Source organism: Alosa sapidissima, chromosome 12, assembly GCF_018492685.1.
Source record: "Alosa sapidissima isolate fAloSap1 chromosome 12, fAloSap1.pri, whole genome shotgun sequence".
Lineage (NCBI taxonomy): Eukaryota > Metazoa > Chordata > Actinopteri > Clupeiformes > Clupeidae > Alosa > Alosa sapidissima.
The window spans coordinates 25139362-25158251 of NC_055968.1; the positions used below are offsets into that span (position 1 = coordinate 25139362).

At 43.5% G+C, this 18890-nt stretch overlaps 1 protein-coding gene across 1 annotated transcript; it reads left to right on the top strand.

The window, feature by feature from the left end:
* The first annotated feature begins 1680 nt into the window (after positions 1–1680).
* Positions 1681–16638, top strand: cers1 (ceramide synthase 1). Its single transcript, XM_042057556.1, has 7 exons — positions 1681–3192; positions 9486–9645; positions 11418–11598; positions 11731–11892; positions 13699–13846; positions 14857–15002; positions 15746–16638. The coding sequence occupies exons 1-7, from the start codon at positions 2935–2937 to the stop codon at positions 15786–15788; spliced, it is 1098 nt and encodes a 365-aa protein (XP_041913490.1). The 5' UTR covers positions 1681–2934; the 3' UTR covers positions 15789–16638.
* Positions 16639–18890: the final 2252 nt, after the last annotated feature.

Here is an 18890-nt window from a genome sequence, read left to right on the forward strand (position 1 = left end):
GTTGTCATGTTAGGTCTGGATTTATAGATGGGTTGTATCTGTATTGACTTGTAAAATGTGATGGTGTCTATAAATCTGTCGGGAAGTAAGCCTACAAAATCAGAAAAACTTCTACCGGACGCCTAACCAGACAATCCTGATCACAATTTCAGACTTTCTAAGCAGATTTTCCACCAATATAAAAGCAGGCACCATGTTTTAGTAGGCTACATTCCTTTGACTTATTCTGTAAAAAAAATCTGTCTTTCTATTGTGTTCACAGACACAGATGAATAGGGCACACCAGGAAAACCACCAAATTGTACAATGTGCTGCTGAATGAAAAACATTCAGGGTAATTTGAGTAAATAGCTTTCTAGATCAACCATAGGCTTATAGTAACATATGAATCATGGCAACAGGTGTTAATAAATGGCAATCATAGAGCCTCATGTCTAAGGTACCCAAGAGCCTATTCATTCGTACTTCCTGCCAACCTTGGTGAGATGACAGATTCAGTTATGGGGCAATTCCATGGGGCAAAACTGTCACATCCATAATGCCAACTAAATGCCATGGTATTTGTATAATGCAAATGATTATGTGAAAAGTTTTTCATGTAAGTTCTACAAAGAAGAGTGAATGCTTACATTTCAAAATTATCATTCACATCATACCTTATGGCATTGTGTTGGCGTTATGGGCGTGACAGTTTTGTGTGGAATTGTCCTATGCAGTCTTTAACATGCAAAGGGTTTTTAGAAATAATAGAAACCTTCAAGTCAGAAGAGCAGAGAATGTAAAAATGAAGGATTGTATCTCCAGGGTGTCTGGCTGAACACAGCAGGGACAGAGAGTGAAGGAAGTACTCAAGAGATATAGGCCTATACGTATGCAAACTGCCTGGCTTTAACAGCCAAATGTGTGTGGTTACAATTGAATTGCTAATTATATGATTCAATAATGTTTAAATACTTCCCGTTTGTTCGTATGAACTTTCATTGTTTTTTCCTCCAAGCATCCAGCATGATTCTGCCATGTAACATTCCTTCTATTCATTCATTCTTGAATTCCAGCAGGGCCATAGGCCTATAGCTAGTATTGATCAAACGTACACAGTGATTAGATCAACTTGTAGCTAAGCTGACATTAATCTACACCCTGTCCCGGGAGAAAGTCAAACACCCAGTTTGTTGATGTGTTTTTTTTAGCTAATTCATGGATATTCATAAAAACATATTTTGGAGGCTCTTTAATCTCCATAGTGAGATGTCCTATCTGAAATACTGAGCCAGCGCACGTGTTCGATGTTATTTGCATTAATGCTAGAAAATGTCTTCAAGTTATGTAAAGTTACAGTAGGCCTAGTTACAGACAGGAACGGTTTTGTTATGCTACAATTTGTCTTGAATTTACTCGTCTTAAATGTTTGCTTTAGCCTATAGACTATTGAAGAAGTTATTTCCAGGTACAGGCCTCGCGTCTTCATTCTCAAAACAGTTAAACTTAAATTGTTTGATCCATGTTTTAAGATTATACATAGTGTAGCCAATGATTACTTAAAACTATACTTGGAGATATACTTATCTTATTATAAATTTTCGAAAGCATTCGCTGTACTGTCCACCACTGCCAGTAGAGGCACTGTGTCTTTAACTGTTTCCCCCCCTATAATCCTTGCAGTTGAAGAAGATAGCGGGCCTTAATTACGTCACGTCACCTCTGCTTTTTTTCTGCAAAGCCTCCTGTCTTAACGGTAGTGTGTCTCTTAGATCTCAAAGAAGAGGTGTTCGTTACCACGTTTTTTTTGGAAACTGGTCACATTTACTGGGCACTCGTGTGCTCCTTCAACAGCAGCTGAGGGACAGCGCGTTTTTTTCTTTCACGTTTGTCAAGGCGCAGCAGCCAGTCTCTCGCACCCTGGACACGTTGACCAGACAGAGCACTCCACAAGGCGCTCATCACTAAGGATTACAGGATATATCTAACCAACGTTTCTTTTTAGCGTTGAAGATGTTCCAGGTTTGTAGATTAATGTGGCAGGGACATTGTTTTTACCAGATGAAAGAAGGAAGATATGTTATATAAGGCGAATAATAGAAAGGAACGGATAGTCTGTTTGACGTTTGCCTCTTCCAAAGGCTGCATGTAATGCAACTGAATGCATCACTATCAATGTTACCGTTAACATTATAGAGTGGTGTTAAAATGGTATTGATGATATTGGTCGATAGCTAACTCTTTTACTTATGTGTGTTCACTACATTGATACCATCCATCAATTAGGCGAATTTAGTGGTCTACAAAGACAGCTAGCGAGGAAGCTGACATCTACTCCTGTAAGGTTAACGGCTTTAGACCGCTCGCTTAATACCAGCTAACGTTAGCTAGCTAATAACGGTGACGTTATCAGTTAACGTGATTTATTGTAAATCTTCATTTGAAGACCCAATTCTTCGTTTAATATGCATTTAATTGAGATGGCACCTTTATCAAGCATCCTTCACTCTGCTATGGTGGTAGAGGGGTCGTGGTACTCCTAGCTGGCCAGTTAGCCAGCTCTTAAAGCTAGCTGACCGCGCCACATTCAGAATTTTATATCACCATTATCTGCCTAGCTAGCCACCACTATCAAGTGATCATACATCTGTAGTCCAATAATATGCCAGCTAAAGGTTTGGAGGACAACGACACAAATATACTAACATTAGCGGAGATATATCATCCGACGTTTTTCGACATGGACATATGTCATATTCATGTCTGTATATAGCAACAAAGTATTAGGCTACTTGAGTGGTTAAGCAGCTTAAACTTTTTTTTTCACGTTATAAGGTTAGCCAAGTTAGTAGCAGGGATTTGCGCAAAGAGCACAGTGAATACAGTGAGGAGGGTTTTTCTCCGTCACCTGATTTTTTTTTTACCCTGCAAGTATTGTAGTAGTTACTTAGCACAATGGGCGAACATAACGGAGATGATAGTATGAACCTCGGCGTGGCTGAGGAGCCCATGCCAGGTTATGTGGACCTCTTCACTAGAGCATGTTCCGTCATGGCCAGTGCCTTGAAGGACTGTAGCGACTGCGGCTTGGAGCTCTCCAGAAGAACCCTGCTGGACAATGCCTATATTACCTGGACCGAGATGGGGCTGTTCTTTATCTGCGCTGTTATGTGGACGCAGATGCGACGGGGGCTGACCGGATGCCTATTCAAGGTAAACACTTGCCGATAACTTGGCATATTGTGTGACGCTGTCCACCCTCGTGGACTACTAAATACATCTGTCAAAATCTTTCACTGAACTGCAACAACAGTCAGTAGTAGTATTTGTGGAAGAACCTATCAACTGCAAAGCTATTTGCGACATTTACGCATTATTCGCATACCCGTTTGAGAAGATCCACGGACGAAGGTTTAAACAGATTAGTTCGCCCACAGCACCTCTTAAGATTTATGAGAACATTAATGTCAGGACAGAAGGTTTTGGTGCCATCATTTCCAGCACCTACATGGACTGGTAATGTTTGATGGTTTCAAGGAAAGTGAGAAGTTCTGGGTTATGTGGTCATGGGTGAATCTTACTGTTGCAATTGATGGGTAACCAGACCATAAGAACCCGTCATTTCATCAGTTCTACAGCTTTCTCTGCTTAATTAATTGCCCTACAATTGATAACTATGACAAACAGATATTCTGTTTCCTATACTGTTAGAGTAGGCTGTCGACCCTGTAAATATTTTAAACCTAGAGGAAACTTCGATCTTGGCATCCATGGCATGATGTTTATTAAGGAGCATTTGAGCTGATGGGTTCAGGTGGAGATGGAGTTACTTAGACTTGATTAGTTTAAACAGCTAAGGACATGTGCTGTGAAGCTCTAGAACTCTAGCCTGGCAGGCCATCCTATATCATTGAAATGTATAGTCTGGCATCGAACCATTCACCTCGCTTAATCCAAGGGGCGGGCAGAGAATTGTCTTTCAAACTGCCTAGGCATGCAATAGGCCAGCGCTACGACCATATCCGTATCCGGTCGGCAAAACGGCAAATACATCCTTCTTCGAAAGGAATGACTTAAGTGCATTGTGTTGCTCAACTTTCAAAGAAAAGCACAAGTGCAACTTCTCCGAAGTTGACGTCAACGCCGATTCAAACAACCGCTCTTAGTTCGCCATAGCCACCTTCCTTGTTGTTCACCGTCGCAGGACTGTCGTTATCCTGTTAAGCCCGCCTTAAGACTCTCTAACAAAATAGAGCGCTGTGATTGAATAACATCCACGGTGTTAGCCAATAGAAATCCCTATGGTTTGATACTAGACGTACAGGCTGAGCAAATTAATTTGCCACCGCTAGGGTGCGTCTAGATTTCTAGGCTACTAGAACTCTCTTTCCAAATGACATTAGAACGTGTCTAGAACAGTATACAAACTAATGAATATAATTAATCAAGAGGACTATGACTACCTTAATCATACATACCGTCCTTGTATCTTGAGGGCAACATTTTAGCCTACTATCCCCTGATCAAGAAGGGGATAGCTCTTATAGTCAACCCCACAGTGTAATGGTGGAGAGAAACGAGTCTCTTTCTGAAGGCGACATGTGTGACTGAGAACGATATAATGGTTTCACTTCCTGCATAGACAGTGCAGCGCGTGTGGCATGGAAAGAGTATGTTCATGACCCATGTGCAAGCACACACACACACACACACACATATACTGTTCTGTGCTAGATCAGCACACTGCATCGTCATTAACAAGGGTCAATTTGCCTCACTGATACATGGACTCTCCAGATGCACTCACGGGGCAGGAAGCAATGCCCGCCCAGAGTAAAAACACTCAGCTGCACGTTATTTTCCCCTTGTAAATTCCTCACAGGCCGCCCGTCGAGAAACCACAGGAGACCGCTTGCAGGGGTGGTGATGTTTATCTGCAAAAATACATTGTTGTGTCAGATACTTACCAAACACATTTGTTTCAGGCCAGCTATCAAATTCCTGAGCCCACCTAGCTGGAGAAGTGCTACAGGCTAGGCTTATTATTCCCGGATACCATCCTGTTGTCTTGCATTCACATCAGCATGTGCTAGTGACCGCTAGCAACAGACGATAAGCATTACTCGTGTATGCCTTTCACTTCATGATGGAAGCTGTAGTGCTTCAGCACCTTGATTAATTGAGCCTCTTGAGCTTGATGTGTAGGAGGAGAGACATGTCACCCAGTTGGAATCCAATTTGTGCAAAATTGTGCCTTGCACACATGCACGGCACTCAAAAGAGGCTGGCACCTGAGTGACCGTTGACTTCACCAACACATGGCAGTTCAGAAAGAGTAATTGCACAACGGTCATGGCACACTAATGGCCCCAGCGTTGATCCGCGGAGATCTAAAGCTGGGTTTTGTTAATGGGTTTGCTTCCGAATCCCTAGGATGGCGTCTGGGCCTGCGGCTGTCCCGCCCTTTGCTTGTAATCGCTGACTTTTGGTCTCCTGTTGCACGGGCCGCTGTTGACGGACACACTACCCTACAGATTGGAAAACAGGAAATGGAGACGCATTTTTGTATAATTGACGTCCTGCGTTAGTGGTCTCCTCCCTCCCCGCATCTGTGAAGCAAGCCAGGGAGAGGGTGACTTCATATGAATTACCCTTATGCTGAAGGAGTGGTAATGTGCCGTATTGATTTAGTGTACAGCGTGACAGCCCCCTCCAGAAGCACTGTTTGAATGGAAGAAATTGGATTACAGTGGCAAGCTCTCCCTTCACTTTTACTCTGCTGAGGATGCCAGCCTGTTGCATTATAAATGATGGCCAGATGGTTATTCAAGGAACAGACTTGGGTCATGAAACAGTGTAACAATGGCTTAGTTTGCTGGACGTTTTGTACCAGTTGAGTCAATGGAGATGATTTAAAGAACTCCCACTGGTTTGACCAGCTATAGAAGTTAATTTTTAAACTTTGAGTAACTGTGTTGTCTCTCATTCACGGAGAAGCTACCCACAGATTCAATCAGTGTTCGCTCTGTGTTCAGTGCAGAGGAAATCTACAGTCGTTAATCATGTGGTGGCGAACGGTATCAGGCATTCTTTGCTTATGTCATTGTTTCATGTGAAGTTTGATTAATGCCTTATCTCGTCATTCACTGACAAAAAGAAACATTAATTATTTACATTGTGTGTTGTCTCATTCAATAGAATGGGAGAGTGAGTCTAAATCAATGTTGCATTGTTAAAAATAACCATTTTGTGTCAATGGACAATATAAGTAAGAGTTCCTCATAGGCAATTTGTCTGCTTACCACAAATGGGTGAAAAGAGAGATGGGCACTTGTAAGGAGAGCAAGCATTGACTGAGAGCGCCTTGCCGGCTTGGGCTCATGTTTCTGGAGAAGAATAAAGTGTGCATAATCCCGTGACGAAGTGTTTCCATGTTCATTTGATCTCATTCTGCAAGTCAATTAAGGGGATGACTGCCGTAATACCTCCCTGAGATTAAGGCCGCTGGACAAGCCGAGCCAGTTTCAGGTGTGTGTGAGTGTATGTCCAGAGGAGGAGTACAGGCCTTAATGTCAGTAAATGAGTTCCCCTGCTGACCACGTCACAGTTCCACGTTCCATCTTCATTGTTATGACTTGAGGCAGATGTTGTGGTCTTGCATACACAATCGATTTTCAAAAACATAACAATGATATTTTTTTTATTAACAGTTTACATGCAAGCACTTTATTTTGTTATTGACATAGGCAGAAACTGTACTGTACAGTGTACTGAATTGTAAAGCAAACTTTCTTTACTTACATTTTATGCGTATGATGGTGTCTTCTTTATAATATAAGTTTTTCTAAAGTGAGACTCGCAATATATCGCCTTTCACAATATATCCTTTCGCACAGTATTGAAATATATTGCAGTATATCGAATCGTAACCCTGTATCGTGATGTGTATCATATCGCCAAATTCTTGCCAATACACAACCCTAATCGATACAATGTAGTATCAAATATGATAGTGTTGTCGCATCTGGCAGTTCCCACCCTTAGTGAACATGATATTTGCTAGCACCTGACTGCTGTTTCGAGCTGAAAGAATGCCATGGAGATGGATGTCTCAAGCTCATCAGGTTTGACAATTAGTCTTTCAAATTGTCCTCAGAAGCCATCTCTCTAATATGAGTGGACGTATTGATGTCTCCTTGTCACAGGATGAATGACCTTTCCACTTACCCATAATCACTGGGTTGATGCAAGTTTAGTCTGGGGTAAATTTGTGCCAGTAATCCTGATTCTAACCCTGATGCTTTTGTTGTGGAAGGGTCAAGTTCCACTCAGTCGCAGTTATTTATCATAGAATCCCCCCTCCCCCCACTCCCTGCAGTGACTCAGCAGTGCATGTTGGGAAGGGGCTTGGGGTGAAGGTGAGGGGGGGGTGGGGCGGTCTGTTTTTGGGGGTTGGCTGCTTTGTCCTATGCTGGCAGATGTCTCTGGGGAATGTCAAGCTCTGCTAAATGTATCCCCTCGACACGACGTCAGATGAAGCCCTTTTGTGGAGTCTTTGTAACTGAAAGTGGAAGGAAAAGAGGGAGACACAAGCGACTGAGATACTCGTGGCAGCGAACAGCTGGTCAGATTGAGGCCTGTGAGATTTTGGCAACAGAAACCTGCCATCGTTAAGTGGTTGCTACGGATACAAGGGCCTTTTCCTTGACTGAAAATGGGGGTAGAATAGAGAACATTTCCGGGAATCGGTCGTGTTCGAACAAGTAGGAAGAGGTTCAAACAGAGTTCAGATGATGTGTCTGTCAAATTCAGTCTGTGATGATTAGATTTCACAGGGCTCTTGGGGTCTCGCAGAAAAGCCCTTAAAGTGAATTTAAGGCATCTGTGATTAGAATGAGGTACTGCTAATTTGAAGCTCAGACCTTAGTTGTAGGTCAATCCCCCTTCTCACTGAATCTCAAATCGTCTTTCTCTGCAAACATCTTTGCACCCTAGCAAAAGCCCGACTTGCATTTATGCTATTACCACAACAAGGTGTTGGGCTATTTATTCTATGTATCTTGAGAACTGCTAATTTTGCAACACATTGTGCAAATAGAGGAACTGTAAATGTTGTGCAAGAGATGCAGAGAATCACCCCCTGGCCAGACACTATGATTGAGAGGAACTCAGAAGGGTAGTCCTCCGTTCCGTTGCAGTCTGGCCTGGGCTCTCGACCCCACGCTGTGCCTCGTTCGTAGGCAGCGGCGTGGGTGATGACGGGTCTGGGCCATGTGGTACGCGCACCGGCCGACATGCAGACATGCCCAGTCAAGGCGGGGAGGAGGAGGGGGAGTCTGGGGCCGGCGCTGGAGACGGCAGAGTGGTGGATATGCTGCTGACAGCTGGCCTCTATAAATAAATGCGCCGGGGTGGAGCGAGGGCCAGGAAGGCACGAGGTGGATATCCTGCTGCCGCTGATGCTGCTGCTCGGGCTGCCACCGTCCCCACTGCTGCCGCCGCTACTTCTGCTGCACACGACTCACAAGCAGGAACACATGGCCAGGTCTCCTGCGCCAATCAGAGGCCGACAACCAATCAGAGGCCGACAACCAACGTGGCTCAGTGCCCCAGGATGTGGTCATGTGACAAGCGCGTGCTCTCTTTCTCTCCATGTCTCTTTTTCTATCCTCTCTCTTCTTTCTCTTCATTCTTTCTCTCTCTCTCTCTCTCCCCTCTCTGTCTCTCAATGGAGGACTGGCAGTTGGCTTGGTCCGTAGGCACGTTTTGGTCTGATGGAGTCCTGTGTGTGTGTGTGTGTGTGTGTGTGTGTGGGGGGGGGGGGGGGGGGGGGGTTACCTGAAGCTGCCCTGGAATGAAAGCGAATAGGAGCAGTAGACCCCCGGCTGCCTGCCGTGACCGATAAAAGATAAATGATTACGACGCGCTCCTGAGTAAATTGCCCTTTCGCTTTTTTATCTCCGGTTACGTCGACCGGGCTTGGGTGACCATCGCTCGACAGCAGCAGATACTCTGTCATGTGGAGAGATAAGACGCGGCACACTGGTTCCCACGTTCTCCCACCACCACCTGTGAGCATGGAACCTGTGCACCTGCCCACCCCCCAGGCTTATCTGAGTGTGTGCACTGTGTTTTTGCTAATCAGCCACCCACCCTCCCACCCCCCACGACACACTAGGCCGCCCACAGTTTACTCCAGGATTCTCTGACGAAGGAAGCACGTCTCAGCTTTTCAGCTCTTTTTCTGCTGGCGTAGCACATGAAGCGAACAGCCATGAGGTTCACTGAGGGTACTCGTCCAGCACAACTCAACTCCAGTCCTCTTGCCTACTCCCCACTGTTTTTATCATCATCGGTTTCTTAAAACAAACACGACATCAACACGTGTGCAGTCGCAGATGTTGCTGTATGAACCCTGTTTGATATATCACAGTGTCCCTGGCGGGAGTGTGGCTTTGTGTTTTGATAAGCAACCTTTGTGTCTCTCTTTTGTGTCCCCCCTGCAGCCGTTTGCACAGTGGTGTTGTCTCCAGCCCAAAGACACTGCCAAGATGCCGGAGAGCGCGTGGAAGCTGGTCTTCTACACCATGTCGTGGTCCTACAGCACCTACCTACTTTTCCTTACCCAGTACACCTTCTTTTACAACCCGCCGTCCGTTTTCTATGGTAAGCCGGAGGCACAGACCTCTCTGTGGGAGTCCCCGCGTGTTCAAACTCAAGGGGCTTTCCAAAGCCTGTCATAAGAAAGGTCACTTATTACAGTGTAAATTGCTGGTGTCGGATGATGGTGTTGGACTTCTTTTAGTTGTGGTTTGATGGGTGCTTTTACAAATGACCACTTATTACTCCTGCAACTGTCACAGCCCCTCTGCACTGAATGTCAATATTGTGGCTAGAATGGCAATTTTGTATCAGTTGGCCTATTTTGATTGTATCAAGTTACTAATCCAAATCCCACTTTTTATTTTTCAGTTTAAGACACCAGTATTTTTCATAAAATTACACGGCATTGAGTTAAATGACTACAGAAAAGGCTCATATTAAATAGATATTTAATATTGTAATGCAAATCTCATCCTCTTCAAAGATACAAAAGTCCATGGAGTTGTATTATTTTAATACTGTGCATTAGTCAACGTACTGGTCTGTGAGCTTAACCGAGAAAGGGCTAAGCGCCTTAGAATGAATTTTTATCAGTTATAATTTGTAACAAAAATAAATATCTCCTGATCCAGTATTTAGCTGACTGTTGTTCTGTGGGACAAGATAAGGAACTGAAAGGCTGACAGTGGTTGCCTGTGGAAACACACGTTGGCTGGTTTTCATAGGCATTCATCACAAACATTTTACCAGAGAGGTTAATCAAACAATATTTAACTTTTTGCTTATGAAAACATGTGTTAAATTAAATTTTATTTGGGGTAAGTAAGTTAGCTGTACTGTGTGTATTTGGTGTTCATGATAGTTTTGCTGTTTCAGCTGCAGTCTGAAACTTTGACTTAATGCCATACTTAATATTTACTTTGTAGCTAAACTAGGGGGATCTTCCTAGATCAGAGATGTAGCTTGCTCCAAATGAGCAAATGCTCTTTTGTGTGACGGAACGATATTCCTTGTCAACTGTCATTCTTGCAAATTTGCATATTATCATGTTTGTGTATTTGCATAGGGACAAATACCATTACAAGGATATTTAAAGTCCATGGTGGAAATAAAACACAAACCTATTTGTACAATAAAAAAGTGTGCTGATGAGCACTCTTTCCCCTATAACACCCCGGTCAGAAAGCTTTATAGCAAGCAATGATAGCTCATTACGAGACTCTCTGAGATGGTGCTTCCCAGCCTAAAGCTGCTCTGGCGGCCCCCGGGCCCACGCCGACTGTTGTAATTGTGTTCTCAATGTTTAATGACGGGGAGGGGATCAATACGCATTAAAGGCTGTGGCATCAACAACAGCAGTAGCAGCAGCAGCGGCAGTAACAACCGAGGCAGCAATGGCTCTGCCTCAGCTTGGCTCAGCGTGGAAAGTTCCTCAAACTTCCAGGTTAATGCGTCCCCGGGGGAAGCTCCATAAATACTGCATGGCGTCCTGTCAGGCCGAGTCTCCATATCCCACGAAAATCAGCCTGTTGGGCACTAATGACGCCTCTACCGGACATACCAATGGTGCATCACAGGCTCACAAATTCCTGTCCAGGGGAAAGTAGATAGAAAGCTGCTTAGTGCTTTTGACACAAGCTAATGGAAGTGGATATATGTGTCTTTTAGGGTGTGTGTGCGTACTTATGCGTGTATATGAGAATGAAAGTGGATGTATGTGTCTCTTGGGGGGGTGTGTGTGTGATGGATGAAATGTAAAGGTGTGTGTGTGGTGTTGCTTCCTGTGCGTGTGCATTATGCTTGACGACTCATTGGCACGTTATTCCTGACGACAGACTGGAAGAGTGGCATGTCAGTGCCCACGGACATCGCCATCGCCTATCTGATCCAGGGCAGCTTCTACGGTCACTCCATATACGCCACCGTCTACATGGACGCCTGGAGGAAGGACTCGGCCGTCATGGTGGTCCATCATGTGATCACGCTGGCCCTCATCACATTCTCCTATGCCTTCAGGTGAGACCACAGGAACCAGCACCAGAGTGTCCATTGTGCGCTCACCCAAACTGCTTGACCACTATTGCCTGTATTGGATGTAGGCTATCACTTACATACACGGGAATGTAATACTTTGTGTTCCTGCTGCAGATACCACAACATTGGGGTGTTAGTGCTGTTCCTACATGACATCAATGACATTCAGCTGGAGTTCACCAAACTGAATGTCTATTTCAAGACCCGGGGGGGAAGCTACTACTTGATCAACGACATTCTCTCCAACATGGGCTCTGTAAGCTTCAGCATCACCTGGTGAGATTTAGCTGGCAGTCACAAACACACACCCACACACAAGGTCACTGACTTGTCATGTAGTTGGGGGCCAAGCAGCGAAGCTGCGAGGCAACCCATAGTGATTCTACGTATTCTTATTATTATTATTATAACGAAACGCTCATTTGCCATTGAACCGTACAGTAAAAAGTTGAGAAATTTGGCACATTGATTCGGTACAGTCATATCTTTAATTTATCAAAGTTTGATGTCTGCACCTGGAGTGCTCTAGCGCCACCAACGTTTCAAAGTTTGAATTGCATCTATGCATTTACCGTACATCACATTTTGAACATTAAGGTATATTTGGAATCCTTGGATGAGACCGAACTCAACGCAGATGTGAATTTATGAGGTAAACTTAATTGATCAGGCTGCCATATTGGATTTAATCAAAAACAGCTAAAAGGCATCAAAGTTGGCAAAGTTTGTCCGATTTTCACGAAACTTGATGCAGATGATCTTCAGACCATGACTCATAAATGCATTGCTTTTAGGAGCCATATTCAAAACCCGTCGCCCGTCACGACCAATCAAGTTTGGCGGCGAAGCCGCCAAACAGGAAGTGAAGTGATCTCAGCAAGGCTTTCGCGTATCAACACCAAACTCAGTATAGGGTCTCAGGACCCAATTAGGAGGAGGCTCAATAAATTTGGTGACTTTTGACCTATAGGTGGCGCTATAATTACCAAAATTACGTTTTAGCCTGTAACGGGTCATGTGTTTGGAATTAAAGCATATTAGTGATATCTGTTAATACCTTGAGAGGTCCTTAGGCCGACACATGTCAACATATGACGTCAACATAATTAATACGACCTCCATATTGGATTTCACCAAAAACATTTAAAAGGCATCAAAGGTCACAAAGTTTCTCCGATTTTCATGAAACTTGACGTAGATGATCGTCAGACCTTGACTCATAAACGCATTGCTTTTTGGAGACATATTCAAAACCGGTTGCCTGTGACGACCAATCAAGTTTGGCGGCGAAGCCGCCAAACAGGAAGTGAAGTGATATCTCAGCAATGCTTTCACATATCAAAACCAAACTAGGTATATGGGCTCATGACCCAATCAGGAGGACGCTCAAGAAATGTGGTACATTTTGACCACTATGTGGCGCTATAATCACAGGAAGTGGGCTCATATTTCTTCAATGCTTTCACGTATCGAAACCAAACTTGGCTCATTGACTCGGGAGCACATCCTGAGGACAAACAATAATTTTAGCGACCTTTGACCACTAGGGGTGCTATAATTTGCATCACTTTCTCGTATCGACACCAAACTTGGTACATGGACTCGGGACACATCCCGAAGACGCTCAATATATTTAGTGACCTTTGAACACTAGGGGCGCTATAATTATCAACACTTTCTCGTATCGACACCAAACTTGGTATGTGGACTTGTGACTACAACCTGAGGACGCACAATACATTTGGTGAAGTTTGAGGCATGCGTATGTGTGGGGAGCCATTGGGGTGTGTGGGGGAGGAAGTTTATCTGTGTATATGTGTGTGTGTGGGACGGGGGGGGTTAATTGGGTGTGTGTATAATGTATCAACATTGGGTTGCCATGACAACTCCTGCTCAACTGCTTGGCCCCCACATTGCTGCTTGCAGCTATATTTCTGTTTGTGTCAGTAGACGCCGGCTTATTTATTTACAGGTTGCGCAGTGAACTGTTAACTCTGTGTGTGTTTGTGTGTCTTGAGTCATGGTTGAGATCCCTCACACCACACAAACGAGTGAGTGTCCCCTCTTTGTTCTACCTGGCAGGTTCTGGTTCCGTCTGTACTGGTTCCCACTGAAGGTTCTCTACGCCTCCTGTGTGGCCAGTCTCCAGTTGGTGCCTAACATCCCCTTCTACTTCTTCTTCAATGCCCTGCTGCTCGCGCTGCTCCTTATGAACATCTACTGGTTCCTGGTGAGACGGCTTGACTACTTCCTGCCTCTCTGTCGCTCTCCCTATGATCAGAACTGGCTCACGAATAAGGCTCAGGCCCACATGTTTTTGAGTCGAGAATCCAGACACTGGCCAGTTCTCTCTCTCTTTCTTTCTCTCTCTCACTCTTTCTTTCTCTCTTTCTTTCTCTCTCTTACTCTCCCCCTTCTCTACTCCTTCACTCTTTTGACTGACCATCTCTTCATGGAGGCATACTCAACCTTCTTTATCTCTCCCCAAGTCTTGGCTACTGTCTTTCTTCCTGGATGTGTCTGCTCTCATCAGTGCTTTTTGCCAGTTGTATTGTGATTTACAGGCAAGTTCATGTTTCCATGCTTGTCATTGATGTTTCATGCCTGGCTGTCTTAATTGAAGCCATCTGGACGTGTGATCGTGTGTGCTGTTGATGAATGTTGACTGCTGACAGCTGAGAATGTTGTGTGATTCCTCTTCCGTGCGCATGTCGGCAGCCCCCTTCTAAAGTAAGCAGCAGATTCCGGCATTCCGGATTCCGAGGCAGACGTGGGTGAGGAGTGTGTTGGTTTGGCGCAGGGTTGTGGTGTTCGGTTCTGGTGCCGGGCAGCTGGAGTGGTGTTGGGTTAGAGGCAGTAGTGTTTGGGTTCTGAGGTGTTGGGAGTTGGTGATTTTTTAAAAAAAAAAGTATTTAATTTTTTCACTTTTCTTCCTCTTTGTGGTTATAGTGTGGGATTATATATACACCTTTGATGTTCTCTCTCTCTCTCTCTCTCTCCCTCTTTGTCTGTACTTCAATAGCTGTCTTGTCATCTCACAGTATATCTTGTTATGATATATGATAGCATATTGTTACCTCATAGTACTTTTATCTTGTTCTCTCTCTCTTGCTCTCAGATAGTCCATTCTAGTACTGACTTATCATGCTCTTTCTTTTCCACCTATTTTCCTTTCTTTCTCCCTCTTTTCTCTCTGCATCTTTTCTCCACCTTTCTCTCTTTCTCTCCATGTGTCTGCAGTTCATCGTACTGTTTGTGGTGAAAGTGTTGACGGGCCAGATGAAGGAGGTGAATGATGTGCGGGAGTACGAGGAAGAAGAGGCCTCTCTGAAGGCAAAGCTCAAGATGCAGAACCCTGATGCTGGCCATCAGGACAAAGAGGAAGGGTATGTTCATACACACACACACACACACACACACACACACACACACACACACACACACACACACACACACACACAAGGAATATGCGTGCGCACACACAAGGAATATGCACACGCACACACAAGGAATATGCATACACACAGATACACACACGCACACACTCACTCGCTCACTCACTTGGGTCACAAATACAAAAGGCAACCATATGCGAAGACATGCACACAGCACATGCATACAGTCTTACTGCCACATACAGTAAAAAGATGCTTGCTCAAGGAAACCGCAGATGGTTTTATGATTTTCATGCTATGATACAAACATGACAACCACAGACCACATATACAGATATACAAATTACCAGGTATAAAAATGGCACCGTGCTAAAGACTTGTTTCACAACAGATGCAGGCAGGACATGTTTGCACATCTGCCCAGCAATCCCGCAGCACTCTCTCCCCAGCTATTGCAGGGCTACATTCGGACATGGGACAATGAGTTGGAGGGGGTGGTGTGGGGTGGGGGCAACCTCCCACTGTCAGTAACACAATCTCGGGGAGATGAGATACCCCACACCTTGTGTAACATGCAGATAGGATCAAAGAGCTCATTTAGATGTGATTTCAAAGTATTCCATGAGCCCTAGCCCTTATCTTACTAACCTTGAAAAAGTGATATCCCTCGGTATTATTCTGCATTGGCTGATCATCATCTCCTGACCTGATCTTTGTCCCCCCTCTCACCATAGGAAACACGTGCAGAACGGGATCACCAAGGAGAAGCATCTATAAGAGCCTCTCCAGCACCATCTCCTGGCACATACCTAGAATTACAGTTAAACTAGATGAGCTATTCTACGTACATTGACTTGTGCTCCAAGTGGTTAGATGGTTTTGCAGGGGGGAAAAACACATGTAGACAGTGATATGTTTTCAGTTACACTATTCTGTTTTTTTATTTTTTTTTTATTATAGCACTGTGAATGTTATTTCAGGTGACTTATGTCTTATACTTTTACTTTTTTGGAGAAAAAAAGGTGTAAGTTCTGTGAAGTTCCTCTTGTGTGGTGGGTATATATAGAAATAGTGTCATCTCTTTCACCATGCTTTGACAGCGGAAGAGAACTCTGTTTCTTAGCCTCAACGCGTGAAACATCTCTCAACAGTATGAGGACTTCTACTGAGCATTCACAGTAACACTGGTGAATTGTGCTTTGTCGAGACCCGAACATATTTCAAATTTAAGAGCCGGGGGCTTTGTTTTTCCAATTTGATGTTTGATTAATTTATTTTAATTCCTGGAGTGACGGCTGTATAAAGGGAAACATTAGTGCGTTTGTATCCTGTCTCTGTGTGAGAAAGAAGGGGACAATGAGAGAGTGCATGTTGAGTCTCTGGTTTTAATTTTCTAAAGACATGCACTGATGATCCATATCATTGCACAGGTTACTCCAGACCAAATGGACTTTACCCAGCCTGACCTGTTTTTCTTGCGCGAGCCACACATCTTTGTAATATTGGTGTAGCCTAGAAATCTAGACGCACCCTAGCGGCAGCAAATTACATTTGCTGCCAAGGCTAGTCTAGCAACTCTCTGTTGGCTTGTGTGCTGGAAAAATTAAACTTCTATCAGGCCAATCAAATCGTGTATAGAGACGTTAAGCTGGCTTAACATAATGATTGATGGCAGAGTTGCAACGGTCTGGCTTGAATTCCTTGCTACTTGAAAACAAAGAAGATGGATGTTGCTATTGGTGAACAGCGTGACACGAGTTAAGCTTTTTTTTTAGTTGGCAAAAGTTTGAACTAGCCAACTAGCTCCGGTGGGAAAACGCATGGGACTCATAGCCCTGTCCTATTGCGTGTAGAGGGAATTTGAAAGACAACCGATTATCCCGCCCCTCGGACTGAGCACTGCCAACGATGAGTGCCCAGACCCTACATTTTAATGTGGGTCTGGCTCGTCAGGCTAGTACTGGTGTGCTTGAATGTGGAAAAAAAACACATGATTTTAAGGGAATTTTGTTTTGTTTTCACTTTTTTTGGTGTGGATAAATAGGGATTGATCATATTGCTTGCATTCCTGTTTGGGGAAGATGTGGCGTCACATTTTCTGATTATATTGCTGTTCTGTATCTGTTGTTGCACTGATATGAAGGCATAAAAGCTGACCATTGATTTACGTATGATCTGACATAGCAGGAATTGATTGAATTGGTTGCATAATTTATTCCAAAAGGAAATTTGGTTTATTTTTTTTTTATTTGGAAAACTGCGAATTACAGAAACCAATTGACATTAATAGCCCTTAAACTTTGTGTAAGTCCTTAGGCAAATATGAATATATATGCACATAATATGGTATTCTGGAAATGCATGATATTGGAATGGCTCCAAGTATGTTATGAAGTAGTCCTATGACAAAAGTTAAATGAAAACTATTTAAATGTAACTAATCGACATGCGACGTCACACTCAAGAACAGAGACCACAATCATACATACAAAGAAAATCTACTTGCCTACATACTGTTCTGAATGTTTTCATGAGTTTTAAATGTGTACGTTTGCATCAGGTCTAGATTCGTTCTTTTATTTTGTTGTGCTGAGACCAAGTGCTGTCATTCTGATCAAATCCATGCTACCGTTTTATCTCTCGTCATGATGGACAGCATGCTTGTGCTGGAACAGTCCGCAGATGCCAGTAAGAGAAAGGAGTCCAATATGCGTGGACGTGTCTTCCATTCTCCGGACTAGGCTCTCCACTAGTCCGCACTTTTCCAATTTTTATGTTAGGACATTGTTATTGATCTGAGTCAGCTGCTGTTATTTTTGTTTTTTCTCTCTGAGAACACTGTTTGTAGATGTCTTGTCCTTCTCCTGTGTATGCATTGGTTTGGTTAACTGTTTGTACAGATGAGGTGCCCTTTGTCTACCATGGTACTGTCCACAGTGTGCACTTTCTTTGGGCTAAAACAGTCCTTCAATGCGCAACTGGCAATATCGCATCAATGTTAGAGTAGTAAATTATCATTCGATTTTGAAACCATTTGGGTTGTAAAACTCTTTGCTGATTTGGCATATTTAAGTTCCTTGTATTGGAGCACAAATCCATCCAGGTTTGGGGTTTAAAAATGTGGACCTGACTTTGCTTACAAAGTCTGAACCTATGCATTTTCCTTGATAGTGTATGTATCCTTCGAGAATGTGCCAAATATGAACTTGTAAAACCACTGAGAAGTGTTATGACGGAGAGACCTGGGAATAAATAGGGAGTCTGGGGTTGCCCTGCTGGTGTTTTGTACAAATTGCACTGTAATTTATTGCTATTATTTTTATTGTTCTTTAGGAAATAGGGAAGATACTGAGGGATTTTTATGAATTAATTTCATAAGACTTGGATCAAATGAAGTATTAAATATTGCGTTTTAACTTAATTGTTTTTTTTTCTTGGACCAGACACTTTTACTCAAGGATCCATAATCTGCCCTATACCCCCACCCCCTCCCACCCTTAAGGATCATGATCTGACCACTTTCTAAAATCTGACCACTTGGGTATGACAGGTAGTTTCTCTTTTGTAATGAAACAGTTTTAATAATTCCATTGAACCAGTGTTATTGTATTGTTTTCCCATTAAATTATGTCAGAGGAAAAAAAATTCTCTGGTTCTCATTTTTATTTCAACAGATCTTTATTTTTCTATCATTCATCCCTTTTGCAAAAATGAAAATTGGTGATGGGAGGGAGGGGTAACTAATGATAATCTTGCTTAGCTGTACCACGCAGTATTTCCCTTGCAATGAAATGTACCAGTAAAGAACTTCACTACATGAATGTTTATTTTTTACGAAACCATAGGTGTGCAGGAAATCAAACCATTTCTTGCCACTGC